The sequence below is a fragment of the Cebus imitator genome, unplaced genomic scaffold (assembly GCF_001604975.1).
Source record: "Cebus imitator isolate Cc_AM_T3 unplaced genomic scaffold, Cebus_imitator-1.0 Scaffold93, whole genome shotgun sequence".
NCBI lineage: Eukaryota > Metazoa > Chordata > Mammalia > Primates > Cebidae > Cebus > Cebus imitator.
In genome coordinates, this window is record NW_016107408.1 from 5991400 (window position 1) to 6013660 (window position 22261).

The window sequence follows — 22261 nt, forward strand, 5'->3', positions numbered from 1 at the left end:
CAAAAAAAAAAAAAAAAAAAGCAGCAAAATTCTGGCCCTGCAGTCCCAGCACTTACATTTCATGAGAATCCGGAGATCTGAACAGTACGTGAAATCTCCAGATAGCTTTTTCTAATTTTTTTTAGAAATGAGGTCTCACTCTGTGGTCCAGGCAGGAGTGTGTTGGCGTGATCATAGCTCACTGTAGCCTCGAACTCTTGGGATCAAGTGAGCCTCCTGCCTCAGTCTCCCAAAGTCCTGGGATTCCAGGAGTGAGCCACCGCATCAGCCGAATCTCCAGACTTTTTAAAGTTGGTAACTGATTCAAAACTTAAAACACATATTTTGGGCCAAAGGGAACTCTGCTGAGAATTACACTTTGGGCTATCAGCTTGCAGGAGGGTGGGGGGGTGGGGGGGTCTGGTGACTCAGGGGTTCCGCCCAGGGCTGTGCACTCACGCCATGGACTGGTGGAAGTCGGACAGGTCCTTCTGTGTGGCGTGGAGAAAGAGGACGGTGGCAGCCTGGGGACTCAGTGACCCGTCCCAGGAGGTGCTGCCTGCCTGAGGGAGCAGATGGAGGAGTGTCAGGACTGAAGGGCAGCCCTGGCCACGCCCAGGTCCGGGAGGGCAGTACCTGGTGCTGGGTGACCTCGTGGGACACAAGCTGCTGCAGGAGGTGGAGGTGCACCGTGTAGCTGGGCTGTGAGCGGCTGGCCGAGGTGGCTCTCTGCAATGAGGCCTCTGTGAGCAGCTGGCCCACACCGGCGGCAGCCAGCCCCCGCAACCCAGCCAGACCACCGCAGGAGCTGGGCACAGTCACTGGCCCAGGACTCTACCTACCCGCTTATGGATGAGCTGGAACTGGAGGTGGCACTGGCCTCGGTCTGGGTAGGTCTCAGTGCGGGGTTCCAGGGGGTACCACTGGTCCTCTCGGCAGCGCAGGTCCTGGCAGGCGGGGATGCCCGGCCCACGAGTGTCAGAACCTCACAGTCAGGGGCAGCAGAGGCAATGGGAGGCGGACCCCAGGCTCAGCTTGGTGCTGACGAGGAGCCTCTCCCCAGATCCCCTCCCAACTCCCTCCTTCTGCCTCGCTCCTGGACCCCTTTCCCCATCCCCCTCACCTGCAGCCTCAGAACCACATTCCCCAGAAAGTCGTCCTGGCCTTTGTCCTTCCGGGCCTCCTTAAAGATCCTGCATCAGGCAGGCTCCCGTGAGGGAGATGTCGCAAGCATTGGAAGGGATCAGGCTGGAATCTACCCCCCGCCGCAGCAACCTGGACCCCAAAGGCGCCTGCACCCCAGCACTCGGTGTGCATGTCAGGGGATGGGGGGCAGAAGGACCCCCACTCCTTCCCTGTGAGCCCTGAAACACCCACCTGCGAAGCCCATGCAGATCTGTGAGCTCCCCAAGCTTCTGTCGGACAGACTCCACGGTGTCTAGGTCCCTGGTGGGCCGGGTTTGAGAAGGAAGCAGAGAGAGTGCTTATGACCTCTTCCAGGAGGAGGTTCTGCCTCTTCACCCCACATCCTTTCTCTTCCTATCCCTAGGGGCAGGCCAGGTCACTCACCACATATCCAGATGAAAGCTCGAATTGGTGATGTCCTCAAACTCCCTGTATGGAGAGAAGGGCATGGTTGAGGGCCCTGGAGGGTGGATGCCCCCAGACAAAGCCGCAAGTGACCCCGGCCCAGAGCCATGGAGTCGCAGAGTTGTCGCCTATCCTGCCAAACTCCTTGACTCCCAGCCGCATCCCTGCCTCTTTTTTTTTTTTTTTGAGATGGAGTCTGGCTCTGTCACCCAGGCTGGAGTGCAATGGTGCAATCTCAGCTCACTGCAACCTCTGCCTCCCAGGTTCAAATGATTCTCCTGCCTCAGCCTCCTGAGTAGCTGGGATTACATGGATGAGCCACCACATCCAGCTAATTTTTGTATTTTTAGGAGAGGTGGGGTTTCACCATGTTGGCCAGGCTGGTCTTGAACTCCTGACCTCAGGTGATCCACCTGCCTCGGCCTCCCAAAGTGCTGGGATTACAGGCGTGAGCCACCGTGTCTGGCCCCAGCTAATTTTTTTGTATTTTTAGTAGAGGGGGATTTTGCCATGTTGGCCAGGCTGGTTTCGAACTCCTGGCCTTAAGTGATCTGCCCACCTCAGCCTCCCAAAGTGCTGGGATTACAGGCGTGAGCCACCGCGACCGGTCCTGCCTCCTTTAAGGTACGGCTTCAGGCACTCCCCAGACTCACCCACAAGGGCCTGAGACCCTCCTTGCCCCCAGCACGCGTGGCATTCATGTTGTTCTGTCCCATCTGACCTCCTATCCGTCTAACATGCCTCGAGATGGGCTCCTCCTCCAGTCTTTGCCCAGGGCCAAACCCCCTCCCCTGAGTCAGGAAGACCTACTCATCTCAGTGCCTGGGGGAGACCCTGCCACTCAGAGGAGACCCAGACAGAGTGGGGGCTGGGGCGGGGTTACCTACAGGATGAAGGTCTCATCCCAGACAGGGTTGAGCGTCTGCGTGACGACCTGCGTGCGGTGGGTCTGCTCCTCGGGGATGGTGTGCTTCACCACAGCCTTCTGCTGCCGCCGGGACCCAGGGCTGCCCCCTGGTGCACCCACCCCCTGCTCAATGCCCAGCAGGCAGTAGGGGTCGCTGAACCCTGGGGAGGAGTGGAGAAGACGAGGCAGCCAGGGAGTTGGCTGGGTACAGGGGAGAGGCCCTCATCACCCCCTCCAGGGCTGAGCCTCCTCCTGGGGAGAGAGAAGGGGACCAGCAGCATGGGGGTAGGGCAGCGCCACAGGGCTTCTGGGAGGTGAGTGCTCCCGTCAAGAGTCCTGGTGCCAGGCTATGATGGCAGAGGAAGGAGCCAGGAAGAAGCCCCCCGGGAACCCCACCCCACGCTCACCACTGACATCTTTGCCCAGAATGCCCTTGGCCTGTTTCACTGTTGCCTTCAGACAAAATGTTGGCTTCTGGATGGACAGGAGGGGTGGCCTGAGTCCCTGAGGAGGGGTGGACTTCCCAGGCCCCTCCTTGCCCAGGGTGGCCCTGGTCCCCGGGATACCTCGAGCTTCCTGACCCGCTGCAGCGCCTGCTGGTGCTCCTCCAACTCCATGTGGAAGGCCTGGTGGGGAGGCAGGCAGGTGGGTGGCTGGGGGCACGGGATGGGGCAGCTGCAGGAGGGGGGTGGGGGGGGCTGGGCTTACCTCCTGCAAGTATCGCAGCAGCTCAGAGGCCTCTGTCACATGGTTGGGCTCAGGCCGACCCAGGCGGTGCAGGACCGTGTAGAGTGCGTCCTCATAAAGCAGGGCCCGCTGAGACACACAGGGTCACCTTGAGAACCCCATCAGCCTCCCCTGGCACCAACACCTCACGCCAAGGGCAGGAAGGACAAGGGGCGGCTTGTGCAGTGGAGGGGGCTGAGACCCAGGAGTCCCCGCCCTACCACGAGCTGCAGCATCGGCCAGCAGGAGAGTGTACAGCGCCCTCCCCACCTCTCTGCACGCCAACACTCAACTCTTACCTGCTCCGGGGAGAAGTGGTGGGATGGAGGCTGGATCTACAGAGCAAGGTGGAAAGGCAGAGTGTCTGGGGAGGCCCAGAGCAGCCTCAGGTTGGGCAGGAAAGGCTCCTCCGAGGCCTGAACCAGGCCAAGGGCATGGGGCCCCAGCACCCTGGCCTCCAGCCCCACCGACGCCCGCACCTGTTCCCCCAGCAGGCTTCCCGGGGGTCCGTCCTCTGGCCTGCTGTGGCTGAGGTCCATGGGCGCCCAGTAGCGTGAGGCCTCCACACCCACACCCTCCCTCCCTGCCTTCCCCAGAGGAAACAGCTCTTATCGGTGGCGGCTGCTCCTCACCCAGCTGCGGAAGTGAAGCTCAGCAGCGGAGGTGAGGGGGGTGCCACGCCGGCCTCGGGGTCTGCTGCTCCCTGAACAGCTCACCCCACACCCGGGATGCCCCCACCTAGCAGAGCTGGTGCCTCCGGAGCTGGAGGAGCAGGGGATGGGGAGTCAGGCCCACCAGAGGAGAGGTTCAGAGAGGCTCAGACCACAGGGCCTCTCCACAGTGGCCCAGAGGACACCTGGCAGCCCCTGGTCTGTGGCCTATGAGGCTCTGTCCAGGGAGGGGCAGGCAGGGAGGGTCCCTGGTCCTCAGTCTCAGCCTTCCAGAGGTGGGGCCAGACAGCAGGGCACCCACACCGAGATAGCAGTTCTCCCCCAAGCTGGCTTTCTCCCGGGTGAGGTCACTCCTACCTCTGGGGCCGTTTGGGGCAGAGGATTCTGTAGATCTTTCACTCTGCGACGCCTTATCTTGATGGCCTGGCGCAAGAGGGGAGGGCGCTGCTGCGGACGGGAGGGGAGTGTCGCCATGGCGGCCTTCTCTGCCCTTCCCTGTCCGCTGGTGCTGGGTGAAGACAGCGAAGCCACAGGATTATGCAAAGAGCCTGGGGCTGCCACCCTCTGCAGGGGAGGGTGGGGGGGTGGACCAAAGGGTGAGGGTGTCACTGCCTGGGAGAGGCGGTCTCCCAGGTCCCCTGCACCTTCCCCAGCCAGGATCCCTGCAGGACTCTCCTCCAGCCAGAGCAGAAGGTGAACTCCGTGGGCAGGCCTGGCCCTGCTCCCCACTCCCACAGAGGCCCCGAGAAGGAGCCAGCGCTCTCAGCAGGCAGGGGGGCAGGGTGGCCAGAATGAGTGGGCAGCATCCTGCCCCATCCATGTGCTGTGCCCAGGCTGGGCCAGGCACTGAGGGAAGCTGACATGGGCCCCAGGGGTTCTGGCCCCACTTCTCCAAGTGGGTCCAGACAGGGGCGGGGCGGGGCAGGGTGGGGTGAGGTGGGGAGCAGTGGGGTGTGGCTCATGGGGGAGGGGGCTCCTGAGAAGCATCTCCCTGGAGGGCAGTCAATTGCTCAGCCTGTTTGGCCTCACAGGTGACATTCCATGGAGATGACGGGGCCAAGCTGTGCCGGGCAGGGACGGCTCTCTGGCCCCACCCCCCCAGCCTTGGCGGTCAGGAGGGTGCTCCCTTTACATGCCCTTGAAGGGGGCTTAGCCAAGCCTCACAGAGCTCCAGGCCAGGCTGGCCAGGAGGCGGCAGAGTGGCCACTGCCTGATCTCTCCCGAGGACAAACTTGGCTCCCAGAGACAAGGAAATGCGCCTCAGCTCGGGGCTTTCCTAGAGCTCTGTGGCCTGCCCACGCTGTGCCCAGTTCTGGTCTGGGGACTTGGGGGCGTGTGGGCCTGGCCATGGCCTTTAGCCATTTCCCACCCTCCTGTCCCTCCAAGTTCATAGAAGGGCGAGTGATGTGGGTGGTGGCAAGCCCAGCTTCACTGCCGAAGTGTCCCTGTCACAGGTCCTGACGTGCTCTGGGCTCCTCCCTCCAGCAGCCAGGACTTGGGTCAGGGCTGCCATTCACCAAGGAGCCAGCAGGGGACGACGTGGTGGCCCGACCCCCTCCCATCCAGGCCGGGCGACATCCACCTCTGTCCGTCAGGCCCTGGGGACTCAGTGGGGGAGGGACACAGCTGCTGAGCGATGACCACCAGAAAGGGATCCAGAGGCCAGAGCTGTCCTGGGGACCAGACAGGCGGGGCCGTGAGAATCCTCCCGTGGGAGGAACCATCCCGAAGCCTCCAGGGTCCTCAGCAGCCAGAAGGCTCTCTCCTTCCGAAAGAGACCCCCCTGGGTCACCACACGCAGAGCCAGAAACGGTCCAGTTATTTCACTTTTACTATTTCACATTTTCAGCAAACAAGCCAAGGTGCAAACAGGGTTTATTTCACATTAATATATTAACTGGATTTTTTGTCAAATAAATAGGGAATTCTCTTTAAATAACCATCTCCTCACTTCACGGCCGGTCCAGGAACAAACAAGAGCAAGTGTTAGCGCATCCAGGGGCACGAACAAAGCTTCCGGGGGAGAAGCGGGCTGGGGGCCAGCGGCAGGTCCCGGGCGGCTTGCAGGCTCGGGGGCCCTTGTTCCCCGCCCACCCAGCAGCCCCCAAGTGGACAGACATGCATTCTCCAGTTGCAGTCAGGAAGCCCCTTCTAGAGGGAGGTGACAGGGGAGGGAATGCAAATTCCAGAAACACCAGCAGAAGGCAGAAGGGCTTCCTTCCAGCCTCAGCGGCCCCGCCCCAATACCACCCAAGCCTGGGAGCTCATTTTACAGCTTCAAAAGTCACACAGGTGGCAACAGCATGACGCAGGACAGGGAAGGGAAGGGAGGGTAGCTGAGTGGAATGAGAGCATGGTGACCTTCTGAGACCAGCACAGACCAGCGGAGGGAATGTGAGCGGGGCCTGGCAGCCCGGGAAGATGCCTGGCTGGTCTGAAGTGGCTCGTGAGGCTGAGTATAGCAGTGGCTGACAGACTGAGGGAGCTGGACTGCAGTGGAGGAGGTGGCCAGAGAGTCCCTTTGAGGGGAGAAGCTATGAGAGTGAAACAGGAACAGGGGATGCCCCGTGCTCCCAGGAGAACCCCAGATGGTGAGGGGGCACACTGGGCAGCGTCATGGGCTCCGGGCTGGCATGGGAAGCTGGGCGGCGCCTCTCCTGAGGCCAGGGGCCTTAATGTCCAGCGACAGTTCCTGGTAATTGTTTATGATCAGACCTGGAAGAACAAGGCACCCCCTCCCTCCCCCAACCCCAGTGCAGCCCTGATGGGAGGGGCAGGATAGAGAGATGAGGGTGGGAGGCAGGGAGGCAGGAGGGCCTACTGGGTCTTCTTATCTTCCGGTGGGTAGTAGGGAGGTGGCGGTGGCTGGCTCTAAAGAAGGGAGAAAAGGAAGATTCTCATTAGGTTTGAAACAAGACGCAGTCTTCCCGCATAGTTCCCAGCATCTGTGGCTGTGGGGCTGCACCGGCGCAGCCGTGGCCTCTCACCGTGGGCATGTAGACGTTATGAGGGTTGCCTGGGTTGTAATAGGCGCTGGCGGCGGCTTCGGCGGCCTTGGCTTCAGCTGTGAGAGCAAACACACCCAGTGTCGGTGACAAGTTCTCCCCTCCTCCTGAGTTCAGTCAGAGACCCTGGGCTCCCATGGCTCAGGGCAGCTGGTGCTGGGGGTCCAGTCCCACCAATAAGAGCAGCAGGTGAGGCTTCCTGAGCACTTGCCACGTGCTGGCATCTCGTGTCTCACCTCAGCTAATCCCTCCGCCAACACCACCAGGGTGCCACTGTGACCCGCTGAGTGCAGATGAGAGGACCAAGGTGCACAGGGTGACCCTCCCCGCCAAGAACGCATGGCTGGCTAAGGGATGGGGGTTGGGCCGGACTCTAGCTCTGAACCACCAGTCTGCGGCTCTGCTGGGCCCCTGGGGTAGCCCAGAGGCCATCCATCCTCTGTGGCTCCCAGCAGGCTATGGCCATTCTGAGGCTCTCTGTGCGACCTTGGGGAGGAGAAGGCTGGTGCTGAAGGGCTGCCAGCACCCAAGAGCCCTCACCTGCAGGGGTGGAGGGGACATCAGGGCCGCTGACCGGAGGCTCCATGGGCCCGGGGTAGGGCGGTGGTGGGGGCTGCACATATCCCATGGCCCCATCCATCATGGGAGGTCCTGGATAGAACTCTGCGTGGCAAGAGAGCGATAGAGAACCGGTGAGCACCCGAGCTGTGGCCCCCTCCGAGGCAGGCTGGCACCCCTCAGGCCTCTCTGGCTCTTCGTCAGTCCTGAAGCAACGCAAGGAGTGAAGTCTCCCTGGCCTGGGGGGAGCCTGGGTGGGTGGGCTCGTAAGGGGAGGGTGGGCAGCAAAGGACACACTCACCAGGCGGGGGCGGTGGATAGGGGTAGCCAGGAGGGCAGGGATACATTCCATTGGCGACTGGCGGGGGATAGACATAGGCCCCGCTGGGCATGTAAGAGTAGCCATAGGCTCCATTGGGGGCTTCACCTCTGGAGGCTACAAGTACAAGGGGAGAGAGAAATGAGCGGGGCCTGCCTGGGGTGGGGAGACAGCGGGCCGCTGCCTGCAGAGTGGAGCTACGGGTGCCCAGCAGATATGCCCTGCCCACCCCACTCCACTTTCCACCCACGCTCGGGGCTGCCTTGCTCAGGGATGGGGTGATGAGGGGGATGGGAGAGGTCAGAGCCAGGGCAAGGCAAGGGTGGAGGGGTAGACAGAGGCCAGGAGAGCGGCTCAGGGCTGGGGCAGGGATGAGCTGGCGGAGGATGTCTGCTGGACCCATCGCTCAGTCATCTGAAATGGCTGCGAAACCGCAGTTCAATGGTTGGGCTGGTGTGTGTTTTCTGAGGCCATCGTGAAAGGCCCTTGAGTCCAAACTGCTTTGTCAGAATGTCATCCAGCTGCTCCTGACAGAAGCGCAGCCTCTGAGGTACAGGACAGAGCTGAGGCCAGTTACAGCTTTTCTTCCCAACTCCTAGGCCTGGTCAGCCTGGTGCCCAGAAACTTACCTCCTGAGTGCTTAAAAAAGCAAAACAAAAATGAAGCAAACCCAAACCAATCCCCCTCCATGAAGGTCTTGGCTCCTAATCTTCGGAGCCTGAATACCTTGAGATGCCACCTGGAGCATCCGCTGTCCGAACTCTATGGCGCCCCCTGCCGTGAAGGTCAGCTTGTAGGAAGCAGAGCCTTCCCAGCCACCTGCAAGGGGAAAGACAGTGGATAAACAGCGCAGGCAAAGAAAATCCATGCCCAAAGAGATGGCTGTTTTCATCTCCAGGGCACTATCCAGTGCCCAGGGGGCTGCGGGGACTGGGCCTGCACTGTGATGGGGACTTCCCAGTGCCATGGCTTCCAGCCTGCTGCCTGCATAAGAGCCTGGCCCTGCCGTGCTGCTTTCCCCTTTGGAACAGGGACCTTTTCTTCCTGGAACAAGCCTGTCCTCCTACCCTGGCCCAATATGTCCCACAGGAGCCAAGGGCGCTCTGGTTTGGTTTTAGAACTAACATCAAGGTTTCTCTCCCTTCCCAGCCAAGCCCGGCAGCTTCACAGGAACAAGCCCACTTGGCATTAGCCGACCGTGATATTCACAGCAGACCTCTTGTCCTAAGGGGGCCCAAGGATGGACCCTGGCCCCTCTAGTTTGACTTCTGCACAAAGGGGGACCAAGAGCACCTCAATAGCAAGGGTAGGTCTGGCTGGGGGTGAAGGGGAAGGCGAGTTCAATGCAGAGGTCTCTGGGGCCTGCCAAAAGGCCAGCCCCAAAGCGGGGTGACCCTAGCTTCCCAGAGGCAGCTGCCTCTTCCTGGCTCACAAGAAAAGGCCCCTCTCAAGAGCCTCACTGATGCAGCTCCTTCCTGAGTCTGACATTTGTATGCACTTGCCAAGTAGCACTAAGCATCTTGACTCAGTCTGCAGGCTTCTGTGGACTTCATGCTCTGAAAAGCTGATCTGAGCTGCCGTCTTTAACGCCAACATTTTCCCCAGCTCTTGGCAACCAAACCCCACCAGCTGGCAGCCCAGAGCTGGGAAGAGGTCACGGCTAAGGCGATAAGGGTCTGAAGGGGACAATTCCACAGTAGCAGTCAGAGGCTCCCACGGCACCTCCCTGGAGACCCCATCTGGGTCCCTGAGTCCCCAACACCTACCTCCCGCTTCGGCCTTCACTGTTCCCTTGATGTAGTTTGCACCAAACACGGGCTGCTTGATCTCACAGTCTTTCATGAGATAGAATGGCATCATGAAGGATTGCATGGCATCCTTCCCCTTGGACAGAAAGATGACCTGCAGGGAGAGAGGGTGAGGCTGTCAACACCAGAAGCACAGCCCATGTGTCACACTTCCTGCCTACTTCCTGGGAGTGACGAATCCACTCCCAGTGCCGGGGTCCAGCAGTCCCATGGCTCTCTCTGTGCCAGATGCTCTTGGAGAGAGCTCCGGATAGAGAAAGGGCTTACCGCAGCCTGGGGAGGCCAGGCTCAAGTACACGGGAGAAACACGTGCTGGTCAAGACAGTATGCGCAGGGCAGACCGCTCTGTCACTGACGTGGTGGTGGGGAAGTGGTGACGGTGGTGCCTAAGTGAGGGGGTCACAAAGCTAGGGAAGGACAAGCAGTGGAGAGGCAAGGATGGGCTCCTGAAAGGGGGGGATCTCCAGCCTCAGCTCCTCAGAACTGAGAGTGATGGTGCAGCAGGTCGTTAGCTCCCAGCAAGGGGGGCTAGAATCAGCAAAACACACTCTCCATCTGTGCCCGAAACACCCCTTGGGTTTTATTTTTTATTATTTTTTATTTTTATTTATTTATTTTTTTGAGATGGAATTTCGCTCTTGTTACCCAGGCTGGAGTGCAATGGTGCGATCTCGGCCTACGGCAACCTCCGCCTCCTGGGTTCCAGCAATTCTCTTGCCTCAGCCTCTGGAGTAGCTGGGACTACAGGCTCGCACCACCATGCCCAGCTAATTTTTGTATTTTTAGTAGAGACAGGGTTTCACCTTGTTGACCAGGATGGTCTCAATCTCTTGACCTCGTGATCCACCTGCCTCGGCCTCCCAAAGTGCTATTTTTTATTTTTTTGAAAGAGTTTCACTCTGTCACCCAGGCTCAAGTGTAGTGGACCCATCTTGGCTCACTGCAGCCTCAGCCTCCTGAGTAGCTGGGATTACAGGCAAGCACCACAACGCCTGGACAATTTTTGTATTTTTAGTAGAGACAGGGTTTTGTCATGTTGGCCAGGCTGGTCTATAACTCCTGACCTCAGGTGATCCACCTGCCTTGGCCTCCCAAAGTGCTAAGATTACAGGCATGAGCCACCACACACAGCCAGAGTTTTAAACCCATGACTTTAATCTGTGACTGAAGATGCCAACTTGAGCCTCCAGAGATGGGGTTTTGAGACTCCCCCGTCTCTGCTAAGTCATGGAGATTAAAACTTGAAAACGTGCTCCTTTTTCCAGCTGTCTTTGAGTCTAAGTCTTTTTTTGGGAGGGGGCAGGGTCTCACTCTGTTGCCCAGGCTGGAGTGCAGTGGCATAATCCCAGCTCAATCCAGCCTCAGCCTCCCCTGGCTCCAATTATCTTCCACTTCTGCCTCTCAGGTAGCACATGCCTGTGCTAGCACACCCAGCTAATTTTTATATTTTTTTGTAGAGATGGGGTTTCGCTATGTTGCCCAGGCTGGTCTCAAACTCCTGAGCTCAGGTGATCCATCCGCCTTGGCCTCCCAAAGTGCTGGGATTACAGGCGTGAGCCACCACACTGCTCTGTCTCTGAGTCTAAGTCTTGAGCAGCCACAGCAGCAATCCTTTTCCAAGAACATCCATTTGTATTTCTCAACCTCTCAGAGTCCACGTGGGTAACTCTCAGGCAAGGCCCGTTCTGCAGCCTGGCATTTGTCATTCTGTGGGGCGGTACTGGGCTCTCTGCCTGGCCCAGAGGCTATGTCATATAACTGTACCCTGTTTACCGCACTTCTCACTCTGGATATGCACAAGGCTTCATGAGCTACTCTCACAGAAAACAAAATATTCACAATAATAATCTCTGGCCTCCAGGCCCAAGTCCTCCCAGCGGCTGCATCCAACTCTATGGAGATTTTGCAGCAGCAGCTCTGAAATTTACATGGGTTCACTGCCCAGTGGTCAGGTCAGTTACACGAAGAGGCTGGTGGTTCCAGAATCCAGGAGCATGTGACAGAGAAATAGGCAGAGTGAGGCACTAACATTCGCCAGGGTTCAGAGGCCACCTATGAGGCTGAGGTGGACTTAAGGCTAAGACTCACATCACTAGACCGGGCTTAGTGGCTCACGCCTGTAATCCCAACACTTTGGGAGGCCGAGGTGGGCAGACTGCCTGAGGTCAGGAGTTTGAGACTAGCCTGGCTAACATGACAAAACCCATCTCTACTAAAAATACAAAAATTAGCAGGGCGGGGTGGTGCATGCCTGTAATCCCATCTACATGGGAGGCTGAGGCAGGAGAATCGTATGAACACAGGAGGTGGAGGTTGTAGTGAATCGAGATCACGCCACTGCACTCCAGCCTGGGTGGCAGAGCAAGACTCCATCTCAGCCGGGCGCGGTGGCTCAAGCCTGTAATCCCAGCACTTTGGGAGGCCGAGGAGGGTGGATCACAAGGTCAAGAGATCGAGACCATCCTGGTCAACATGGTGAAACCCTGTCTCTACTAAAAATACAAAAAATTAGCTGGGCATGGTGGCGCGTGCCTGTAATCCCAGCCACTTAGGAGGCTGAGGCAGGAGAATTGCCTGAACCCAGGAGGCAGAGGTTGCGGTGAGCCGAGATCACGCCATTGCACTCCAGCCTGGGTAACAAGAGCGAAACTCCGTTTAAAAAAAAAAAAAAAAAAAAAAAAACCCAAACAAAAAAAAAAAAAAAAAAAAAAAAAAAAAGACTCCATCTCAAAAAAAAAAAGAGAAAGAAAGAAAGACTCACATCACCTCCAACAGCGGCAACAAGCCTCTAAAGCAGCTGTCCTGCTGTACAACTCACCCGGTAAGGGGTAAGGTAGATGGTGCCTTTCTTGGTCCCTTTGAAGGCTTCTGGCACGTTCTTCATGTCATTGAATGTGAGTTCCACATGATCATAGGACATGAGGATGCTATGGTGAGAAAAGAGGAAAAGCCTTGGTCAGACAGTACGGAGATGTGGTATCACCCGGACACTGGGCCTTTCTCCCAAGCAGCTGTCCAGCACATCAGCTCTTGTAACCGTCTCAACAGTGCTGCATTACAACCATTCACAGGGCCAGGCACGGCCGGTCACACCTGTAATCCCAGCACTTTGGGAAGCTGAGGCGGGTGGATCGCCTGAGCCGAGGAGTTTGAGACCAGACTGGCTAACATGGTGAGACCCTATCTCTACAAAAAAAACCCTAAAAACAAACAAAAAAACCCATTACTATAGCCATGGAAGAAATGAGCAGATTGGGGTTCTATAAGATTTCCCAAGCCCCCCTTGCACAGCCCTCACATGATCACCATTGTGGCAGAGCTACAGGGCTCTGGAGAGGCCATCAGCCCCCAGGCAGGTTAGATAAGCTGGCTTAACTCTTCTATTTTCTTTTAAGCCCTTGTGATGTTGTTTTGTTGGTTTGCTTTTCAAGCCTAATATATAAACACGTCTAAGAGATAACTGTACATATCACAATAGGACCACCTTTAGGGTTTGTTTAAACCTGGGTTCTTAAGCTGGTTCTGCAGGAAAGTCTGTCCATGAAGCCCTTGAGATGATCGTGTACATCATATGTGCATTTTTCTGGGAGGAGAGTTCAGTTTTCATCATTCTCAAAGGAGTTCACAACGTGAAGAACAAAGTTCACTATTTATCAATTTTTTTCGCTTTCTTTTTTTTTTTGAGATGGAATTTCACTCTTATCACCCAGGCTGGAGTGCTGTGGCACAATCACAGCTCACTGCAACCTCCACCTCCTCGGTTCAAGCCATCTTCCTGCCTCTACCTCCCAAGTAGCTGGGATTACAGGCATGCACCACCACACCTGGCTAATTTTTTGTATTTAGTAAAAACAGGGTTTCACCATGTTGGTCAGGCTGGTCTCAAACTCCTGACCTCAGGTAGTCCACCCGCCTTTGCTCCCAAAGTGCTGGGATTATAGGCTTGAGCCACCATGCCCGGCCTAATTATCAAAATTTGAATACTGGACTTAAACTTCAATTGTTATAGATACAACTTATTCAGACAGGAGGCTGAAGCACTTTCTAAAACAAGGCACACCTTATTTAGCAGGACTGAGCCCTAAGCCAGGTAGAAGGCCCAGCAAGATAGATATAGTCTTGCCTCAGAAAGTTCCACAGAGAAAGAACAACAGTCCCCAGAGATGTTGCCAAATGGTATGAAAATCTAGCCGGGCTTGGGAACTGACTCACACAGAGATGCAACAAGCCAGTGTGAGGTGTCTCTGATTACAGGATAAAAAGGTTCACACGGTTCTGTTTGTCTTCTGCCTCCCCCCATATATCACAACTTTCTCTGACAGGGGAAGGGTAAGTGGGAAATCACTGGTATAAAAAAAGAGAAGTACCTCTCAGAGAAAAGAAAGAATTACCAGAAACAGGCTGCGCCCATCACACTCTGAGCAGGTAAAACGGAGGGAAAGTGAGCATCCTGTGGTCTGGGTCACTCTAGGCATTTTCCTCTGACTCATCAAACATTCCCAAGTCACAGGGCACCAGGATGCTGGCAAGGGTACAGGGCTCTGACTCCACCATGTCCCCTTTTGGGATGCAGGTGCCTCCTAAGCTCCTTCAAGGGGGTGGGCATAGTTCAACCCAGGGCTGGCTGGTCTGATTTTTTTTTTTTTTTTTTTCTTTTCTATCCATGGAATCACGGAATGGTGTGATTTTCAATACTCACGGAACAAAAGAGAGAGAAGCCATTTGAGGAGCCCAGAGGTTGGAAGAGAGACAGAATGCAATGAGCAAGGGGTGGGGAGGGTGGAGTAGAAAGAACCTTGAATTAGGAGACCTCTGCCTTCAGGGGTGACTCAAACCAACAGGCATTCGAGAGAGGCAAGGGACTGACTTTAAGGACCCAAACAGTGCCAGGAACTGTCAGGCATCTGACAAACGTCACCTGTTTAATTTTACCTCTGGGGCCTCAGTTTCTCACCTGGAACCTGATCGGTTCTGGAACATACTGGAAACCTGCATGATGGTAGTTAATCCTATTAACTTTGGAGTCAAGACTCCTTCCCTGGAATTGCCATCTCTGTTACTTACAGAGTTGTGATTTCGGGCAAGTTACTTAACCTTTCTGTGCCCCACTTTACCTACCTGTGAAATGTGGACAGTAGTAGATTGTACCGCACAGAATTTTATTAAATAAGGTAGAAAAGGCGCAGAGTCTAACACGTAGTAAGGTTGTAGACGTTCAATAGATGACAATTATTTTTGTTTGGGGATCCTCCCAGCTACTAACGTCACAACTCTGGGAATGGGTTCAAGAATCACCCCTAGGCCCCACCGGTCGTCCCACCCCCAATTCCCAGCTGACAGCAACCTCCCGGCCCTCCCCCAAGGCCCACCCACCTTCCTTCAACCCCGCCCCCAGCCGTTCCCCTCCAACCTCACTCCATCAGTGCTCCCTCTTCAGGGGCTTATTCCCCGCCGCCCGCCGCCCGCCGCCCGCTTCCTCGACACCCGAACTTAGGTCCTCCAGGATTCTTCCGCAGTGTTTTCACCTTTCGGTGTTGTTGACGATCACTCCACCGCCCTCCGAGTGATTCTTGTTGAGCGCCATAGTCTCTCCGACAGGGGTCCCGAGACTCACAACGCAGTGCGCTTGCGCTCGTCTTCGGCCCGCCCCTAGTGGCGTCTTGTTATTAGAGTCAGCCAATCACAGCTCCAGCGCGGAGGCTGGCCCAACCACCTGACCCGAGCGTCACGTGGTAACAGTTTACTCCCTCTCCCTTCCCCCGTTCCGCCTGCGTAACAAACAAGATGAAGACTACAATTCCCAGCAGGCAACTCTCCCGAAACCTCGGCCTCCTCCTATGCTGGAGGAAGGAGATGCATTCTGGAACTTGTAGTCTCCTGGACCATAGGCCGGAATTTGCTCCATAATTTGCATAACCAATCGGCTTGTGCCATCCCACCTCGCCTCCTTAGCGGGACCTAAGTAAACAGCCTTCTGGCAGGGGCGCAATCCTGGGGGTATGCTCGCGCGTCCGGGAAGTTTAGTCGGCTGAGTGCGAGCTGGACATGTTGTGGGATCCCCGAGCAGTCCTCTGATAGATGGGGCGCCTTCGTTCACTCAGCAGACGTTTATGGGGCGCTTGTGTGACTCGGGCGTTTAGCTGAGTCCGAGGCCCCGCCTCTTGGGGACGCGGTGGGCTGGCGGCGTCGGATCACCCCGTCATCCGTCTCACCAATCCCAGCCCAGAGCCCGGGGGACAGGGAGAGTCCCACGACGGGAGGGGAGGTCGGGTGCGCCCCGTCTGGATCCCACCACGTTCGCCAGCCGGCCGGGCGCCCCTTGCAGCCTCCGCGCCGGCCTCGCGGTGGCGCTGTTCCCTCAAGGGCGCCCAGCGGGGGCCCGGCCGGAAGATTGAAGGCTGAGTGGGACTGGGCACGGCGCGAGACCGGCAGCCTCATAACTAGGACTTACAGAATAGGGCTGACTCATGCCAGCTCGTGACCCAGCCCTGGGCATCCTCCACGGGGCAGCTGTCATTCCCTAACCGCCCCCAACAAACCTCCGCACTTCCAAGCTGAATCCGTGAGGCGGAAAGAGGGGGCTGCACTCCCAACGTGGTGGTTCCGCTACTCGTTAACCTTAAGGATCAGAGTTTGCTTTTCTGCAGACAGATGCTTTCCTGACCCGCGGGGGCCAACCTCGCGATCTACCTACTTGACTTCTTTTTCTAGGGAGGTCTCCTATGTGAAGGAACAAAACTGCCTCACTAGAAAAGATCAGGAAACAGCAGCCTTCTGCGAGGTCCTGTGCAAGACTAGGTTGGACCTTGCAGGACAAGTACAGTGGATTAAGGATGGTGATAATGAGACCTGCCCCAATGGTTAGATGTTTTTTGGCACCTGCAGTCTCTGCAGTCTTTAAAAAGAATGAAGTCAGACTATGTCCTGATATGGAAAGACTATCAAAGGTTATTAAGCACAGAATGCTGAATAAATATAGTATACAAAACGCTGTATAAATATGAATATAGTATAAATATAGTATACTGTGTAAATATACAGAATGCTGTATACAAACAGGCTGGGTGTGATGGCTCACGCACTTTGGGAGGCTGAGGTGGGCGGATCACCTGAAGTCGGGAGTTTGAGACCAGCCTGACCAGCATGGAAAAACTCCGTCTCTACTAAACATACAAAATTAGCCGGGCATGGTGGCACTTGCCTGTAATCCCAGCTACTCGAGAGACTGAGGCAGGAGAATCACTTGAACCTGGGAGGCAGAGGTTTCAGTGAGCCAAGATTGCCCCAGTGGGCTCCAGCCTGCGGGACAAAGGAAGACTCTGTCTCAAAGAAAAAAAAAAAAGGAAAATCCCCCCAGCAAAGGGTATATAGCATTGGCTGTTCTAAGGACCATAGATGGGAAGATGTCCCCTGCCCACCCCACTCCCACTCCTTTGCCAAATAGGTTGGAGGTATAAGCAGGTTCACGTTTTGCCAAGCTTTGAAGCTGATACAATTTTGGAGGCTCTTTTGGTTGTTGATGTATTTGTTTTTGCGACAGGGTTTCACTCTGTCACCCAGGTGCAATCATAGCTCACTGCCTCCACAGAACTCCCGGACTCAAGTGATCTGGAGACTTTTTTTAAGAAATAAAATACACAGGCCAGGCACGGTGGCTCACACCTATAATCCCAGCACTTTGGGAGGCTGAGGTGGGCAGATCACCTGAGATCAGGAGTTTGAGACTAGCCTGGCCAACATGGTGAAACCCCGTCTCTACTAAAAACACAAAAAATTAGCTGAGTGTGGTGGTGGGCACCAGTAATTCCAGCTCCTTGGGAGGCTGAGGCAGGAAAATCACTTAAACCCAGGAGGCAGGGGTTGCAGCTAGCTGAGATCACATCATGGCACTCCTGGCAACAAGAGCGAAACTCCGTCTCAAAAAAAAAAAAAAAAAAAAAAAAAAAAAAAAAAAAAAAAAAAAAAAAAAAATCAAAAAAAAAAAAAAAAAAAAAAAGAAAGAAAATACATGATTATGCATTCACAATGCTGTGGCCACATTGAGGCCTCCTGACAGGAAGGGAAATGGCAAGAAGAGGAAGTTGCAGTGGAGAGATAGTGAGCTTGACCAGCTCCAGCTACAATGTCCAGAATTTTTAAGTTTTACAAAAACATATGACCACGTGAACACACTGCTTGGGCAGCTCCCGTGACTTGGGGTGTGGGGGCTGGTAGCTACCAGAGCTGAGAACTGAAACCGAAGTGTTCAACAATGGTTTCTTCCTGAACCAGGTGAGCAGCGGGAGTCCCCCCGGCCCAGGCCTCAGTGCTCAGACCTCTCCTCTGGCTTCGTACCCCTGTCTGCCTGTCTCCAGATCACTTTTTCACTGCACTGTGATTGCTCCTGTTCTCCAGACCTGAGCTTTCTGAGTGATGTGCTAAGAGGGGGAGAGATCTGCCTCAGATACCAGCTGCCAGGGGCTGGGGTAACTGAGCCCCTGAACTGGTCACCTGTTTTTCTGTTTATAATTTTATTTATGTATTTTTTTAAGTTAAATAATCTTGTAGAAGAGATATATATATATTTTTTAATTCTTTTAGCATTCTGTACACTGACAAGAGGTAAAAGAAAATGACTGAAACTTAAATGTGAAAGAACACTTCACAATTAAATCCACAATTGTAAACATTTATCTTACGTCAGTGAAAAATCACCAATTATTATAAAAACAGGACAAATTACATCACAAAAGAAGCAAAAATTAGAAAAAAAATTCATAAAAAAATATATCCAACTATGAAAAGTGTTGCTCTCTTGGTGTCTTCACGTCCTTCTCTTCTGTGTACTGATGTACAACACATTGTTTCCTCGGATAAATGCGTCTCCATACTTATTCTTCAGTTGTCCATTTACATATTCCTCTGTCTGCTCCAGGGCTATATTCATGTAGCCATCCAGGCAAGCCAGCACCCCTCGATAATCCACTCCAGAATTTAATTTTACCACAACTGGTCGTCCGATGATTTGCTTTAAGAAGACACTAGGGGTTTGCTTCCGAAGACTCATTTTAACAATCTTGGGACGCAGGAAACCTCAGTTCTAATCCCAGCTCTGCTACTTAATTAGCTGTGTGACTTGGATAACTCATCTCACCTCTCATGGCCCCAGGTTTCTCATCTCCCCGGTGGGATCCAGAACCCTCACTACAGGTACCCCAAGAGTCCGGCCTCCGCGGACTTCATCGAATCGAAGCCGAAACCTCCGAGGCCTTATTTGTGTATTTTTTAGTGGAGACGGGGTTTTACCATGTTGGCCAGGATGGTCTGGTTCTCTTGGCCTCATGATTCGCCTGCCTCAGTCTCCCAAAGTGCTGGGATTACAGGCGTGAGCCACTATGCCTGGCCTATTCATTTATTTTTGAGACAGGGTCTTGCCCTGTCGCCCAGGCTGGACTGCAGTGACATGATCTTGGCTCATTTCAGCCTCCGCCTCCCAAGTTCAAGGGATTCTCGTGTCTCAGCCTCCCGAATAGCTGGGACTATAGGTGTGTGCCACCCAGGCTGGCTAAATTTTGTATTTTTAGTAGAGACAGGGTTTCACCATGTTGCCCAGGCTGGTGTCAAACTCCTGACCTCAAGTGATCTGCCCACCTCAGCTTCCCAAAAGTGTTAGGATTACAGGTGTGAGCCACCGTGCCCAGCCCTGGTCACCTCTTGACCCCCAATAAGATTAATCTGTTTGCCCCAGTGAGCCAAACAAATACCATTTTCTCTGACCAAATCACTTTTTATGTGTGCCATGACATAAAAAAGTTTGGCAGGCCGGGCATGGTGGCTCATGCCTATAATTTCAGCACTTTGGGAGGCCGAGGTGGGCAGATCATGAGGTTAGGAGTTCAAGACCAGCCTGACCAACACGGTGAAACCCCATCTCTTCTAAAAATACAAAAATTAGCCAGGCGTGGTGGCATGCACCTGTAATCCCAGCTACTCAGGAGGCTGAGGCAGGAGAATTGCTTGAACTCGGGAAGCAGAGGTTGCAGTGAGCTGAGATTGCGCCACCGCACTCCAGCCTGGGTGACAGAGGAAGACTCTGTCTCAAAAAAGATTGGCAGGTCCGTAGAGGTGGCGAGGTGACGTGGTGGCACATGCCTGTAATCCCAGAATTTTGGGAGATTGAGGCAGGAGGCTTGCTTCAGCCCAGGAGTTTGAGACCAGCCTGGGCAACATAGTAAGACCCTGTCTCTAAAACTTAGAAAAACAAACAAACAAAATAAGGTTGGCAGCATTTACCAGACAGTGGCTATTTTTCCTTACCTTGACCCATAGTGAAAATATACATGGCTTGAGCCCAGGAGATTGAGATCAGCCTGGGTGACAGAGGGAAGCCCTGTCTCACATTGTCACTCGGGCTGGAGTGGTGCAATCATGGCGCACTGCACCTTCAGCCTCCTGGGCGTGAGCAATCTTCTTACCTCTGCCTCCTGAGTAGTTGGGACTACAAGCGCACGTCACCAGGCCTGCCTAGTTTTTAAATTTTTTTGTAGAGATGGGGTCCCATTATGTTGCCCAGGCTGGTCTTGAATTCCTGGCATCAAGCAGTGGTCCTGCCTCAGCCTCCCAAGTAGCTGATTACAGGCCATATCATCACCACATGCTGCTTAATTTGTATTTTGTAGTGTGATATATTCTGAAACTTTCTATTATATTTTGCCATCTTAAAAAATTTCTGGCCGGGCGCGGTGGCTCAAGCCTGTAATCCCAGCACTTTGGGAGGCCGAGGCAGGTGGATCACGAGGTCAAGAGATCGAGACCATCCTGGTCAACATGGTGAAACCCCGTCTCTACTAAAAATACAAAAAATTAGCTGGGCATGGTGGCGCGTGCCTGTAATCCCAGCTACTCAGGAGGCTGAGGCAGGAGAATTGCATGAACCAAGGAGGCGGAGGTTGCGGTGAGCCGAGATCGTGCCATTGCACTCCAGCCTGGGTAACAAGAGCGAAACTCCGTCTCAAAAACAAAACAAAAAAAAAAATTTCTGCAAGGGCTGGGCGTGGTGGCTCGTGCCTGTAATCCCAGCCCTTTGGGAGGCCGAGGCCGGTGGACCACCTGAGTTCAGGAGTTCAAGACCAGCCTGGCCAACATGGTGAAACCCCATCTGTACAAAAATACATAAATTATCTGGGCATGGTGGCGCAGCACCTGCAATCCCAGCTACACGGGAGGCTGAGGCAGGAGAATTGCTTGAACCTGGGAGGCGGAGGTTGCAATGAGTTGAGATTGAGCCATTGGAATCCAGCCTGGGCAAAAAGAGCAAAACTCCGTCTCAAAAAAAAAAAAAAGAAAAATTGCTTCCGGCATGGTGGCTCACAGTAGACGCTTGAGGTCAGGAGTTTGAAACCAGCCGGGCCAACATGATAAAGCCCCATCTCTACTAAAAATACAAAAAATTAGCCAGGCTTGGTGGAGCGCACCTGTGGTCCCAGCTATTCAGTAGGCTGAGGTGGAAGGATTGCTTCAGACCCACAGGCAGAGGTTGCAGTGAGCTGAGATCGCACCACTGCACTCCAGCCTGGCTGACAGAGTGAGACCCCATCTCAAAAAACAAAACAAACAAAACAAAACAAAAACAACAATAAAACAGAGGCCTGAAAGAGAAGCCCCAGAGAACTATCACCCAGCCTTCTGAGGAGGGGGTACGGGCCGGCTGGTGCTGCTGCCTGTGCCTCTGAAGGGAGCTCAGGGTAGCTGGTTCTGCAAGGATTGGAAAAAGTCGAAACTGGATTCAGCTGCTGCTAACGAACTGCAGCTGCCCGGGTGAAGATGCTTTCCTGGGTAAAACGCAGGCAAAACTAGTGAGCAGACGGGAAGCAGAGGCCTGCTCCAGCCCTGCATCTCCTTCTAGCGCCCCCTGGTGGAAGAGCCTGGCAGGGAGCAGCGGGCAATGGAGAAATGTAGCTCTGGGCGGGGTGGCTCACGCCTGTAATCACAGCAGTTTGGGAGATCGAGGCAGGTGGATCACCTGAGGTCAGGAGTTCGAGACCAGCCATGGGAAACATGGTGAAACCCTGTCGCTACTAAAAATACAAAAATTGACAGGGCGCAGTGGCTCACACCTGTAATCCCAGCATTTTGGGAGGCCGAGGTGGGTAGATCACAAGGTCAAGAGATTGAGACCAGCCTGGCCAACATGGTGAAACTCCGTCTTTACTAAAAATACAAAAACTGGCTGGGTGTGGTGGTGCACCCTTGTGGTCCCAGCTACTCGGGAGGCTGAGGCAGGAGAATCGCTTGAACCCAAGAGGTGGAGGTTGCGATAAGCTGAGATTGTACTACTGCACTCCAGCCTGACGACAGAGCAAGACTTCATCTCAAAAAAAAGAAAGAAAGAAAATTATCCAGGCATGGTGGCGTGTGCCTGTAGTCCCAGCCACTTGGGAAGCTGAGGCAAGAGAATCATTGGAACCCGGAAGGCGGGTTGCAGGGTGCCAAAATTGCACCACTACACGCCAGCCTGAGCAACAGAGCAAGACTCCATCTCAAAAGTAATAATAAAAATAAAATTAAAAAGAAAAAAAAAAACAAAGAAATGTGGCACTGAGTCCCAGCCAGACCATGAGGCTGAGTTGGGTGGGTGGATGCGTGTTATGAGTTGAGTTCTGTCCTCCCCCAGATTCACATGTTGAAGTCCGGACCGGCACCACCTCAGAAAGTGACCT

The 22261-nt window shown here is 54.6% G+C and overlaps 3 protein-coding genes across 6 annotated transcripts in view; all 3 read right to left on the bottom strand.

Annotated features, from left to right (window-relative positions):
- UNC13D (unc-13 homolog D) overlaps positions 1 to 4747 on the bottom strand; it is a 19587-nt gene extending 14840 nt beyond the window's left edge. Inside the window, exons 1-13 of one of the 3 annotated variants that reach the window (XM_037741055.1) lie at positions 4518 to 4747; positions 4231 to 4381; positions 3502 to 3537; positions 3185 to 3292; positions 3043 to 3102; positions 2884 to 2950; positions 2457 to 2637; positions 1549 to 1593; positions 1357 to 1425; positions 1103 to 1172; positions 822 to 926; positions 616 to 708; positions 439 to 542 (exon numbers count right to left, since the gene is read on the bottom strand). In XM_037741055.1, the coding sequence (XP_037596983.1) occupies positions 439 to 542; positions 616 to 708; positions 822 to 926; positions 1103 to 1172; positions 1357 to 1425; positions 1549 to 1593; positions 2457 to 2637; positions 2884 to 2950; positions 3043 to 3102; positions 3185 to 3292; positions 3502 to 3537; positions 4231 to 4381; positions 4518 to 4693 (1265 nt within the window). In that variant the 5' untranslated portion in view covers positions 4694 to 4747. The other 2 variants (XM_017535781.2, XM_037741056.1) reach the window with 2 other exon arrangements.
- Positions 4748 to 5686: 939 nt separating this feature from the next.
- WBP2 (WW domain binding protein 2) lies at positions 5687 to 15339 on the bottom strand. 2 transcript variants are annotated; one of them, XM_017535783.2, is made up of 8 exons: positions 15089 to 15331; positions 12382 to 12490; positions 9522 to 9657; positions 8482 to 8574; positions 7738 to 7872; positions 7419 to 7541; positions 6861 to 6937; positions 5687 to 6744 (listed from the first exon to the last, which is right to left on the bottom strand). In XM_017535783.2, the coding sequence occupies exons 1-8, from the start codon at positions 15145 to 15147 to the stop codon at positions 6691 to 6693; spliced, it is 786 nt and encodes a 261-aa protein (XP_017391272.1). In that variant the 5' UTR covers positions 15148 to 15331; the 3' UTR covers positions 5687 to 6690. The 2 variants fall into 2 exon arrangements, with proteins under 2 accessions (XP_017391272.1, XP_017391273.1); XM_017535784.2 differs by lacking the exon at positions 7738 to 7872 and having other exon boundaries at positions 5732 to 6744; positions 15089 to 15339.
- A 2760-nt stretch (positions 15340 to 18099) lies between these two features.
- On the bottom strand, positions 18100 to 18791 carry LOC108309438 (U6 snRNA-associated Sm-like protein LSm6). Its single transcript, XM_037741057.1, has one exon. The coding sequence runs from the start codon at positions 18607 to 18609 to the stop codon at positions 18367 to 18369; it is 243 nt and encodes an 80-aa protein (XP_037596985.1). The 5' UTR covers positions 18610 to 18791; the 3' UTR covers positions 18100 to 18366.
- Between the last annotated feature and the right edge of the window lie 3470 nt (positions 18792 to 22261).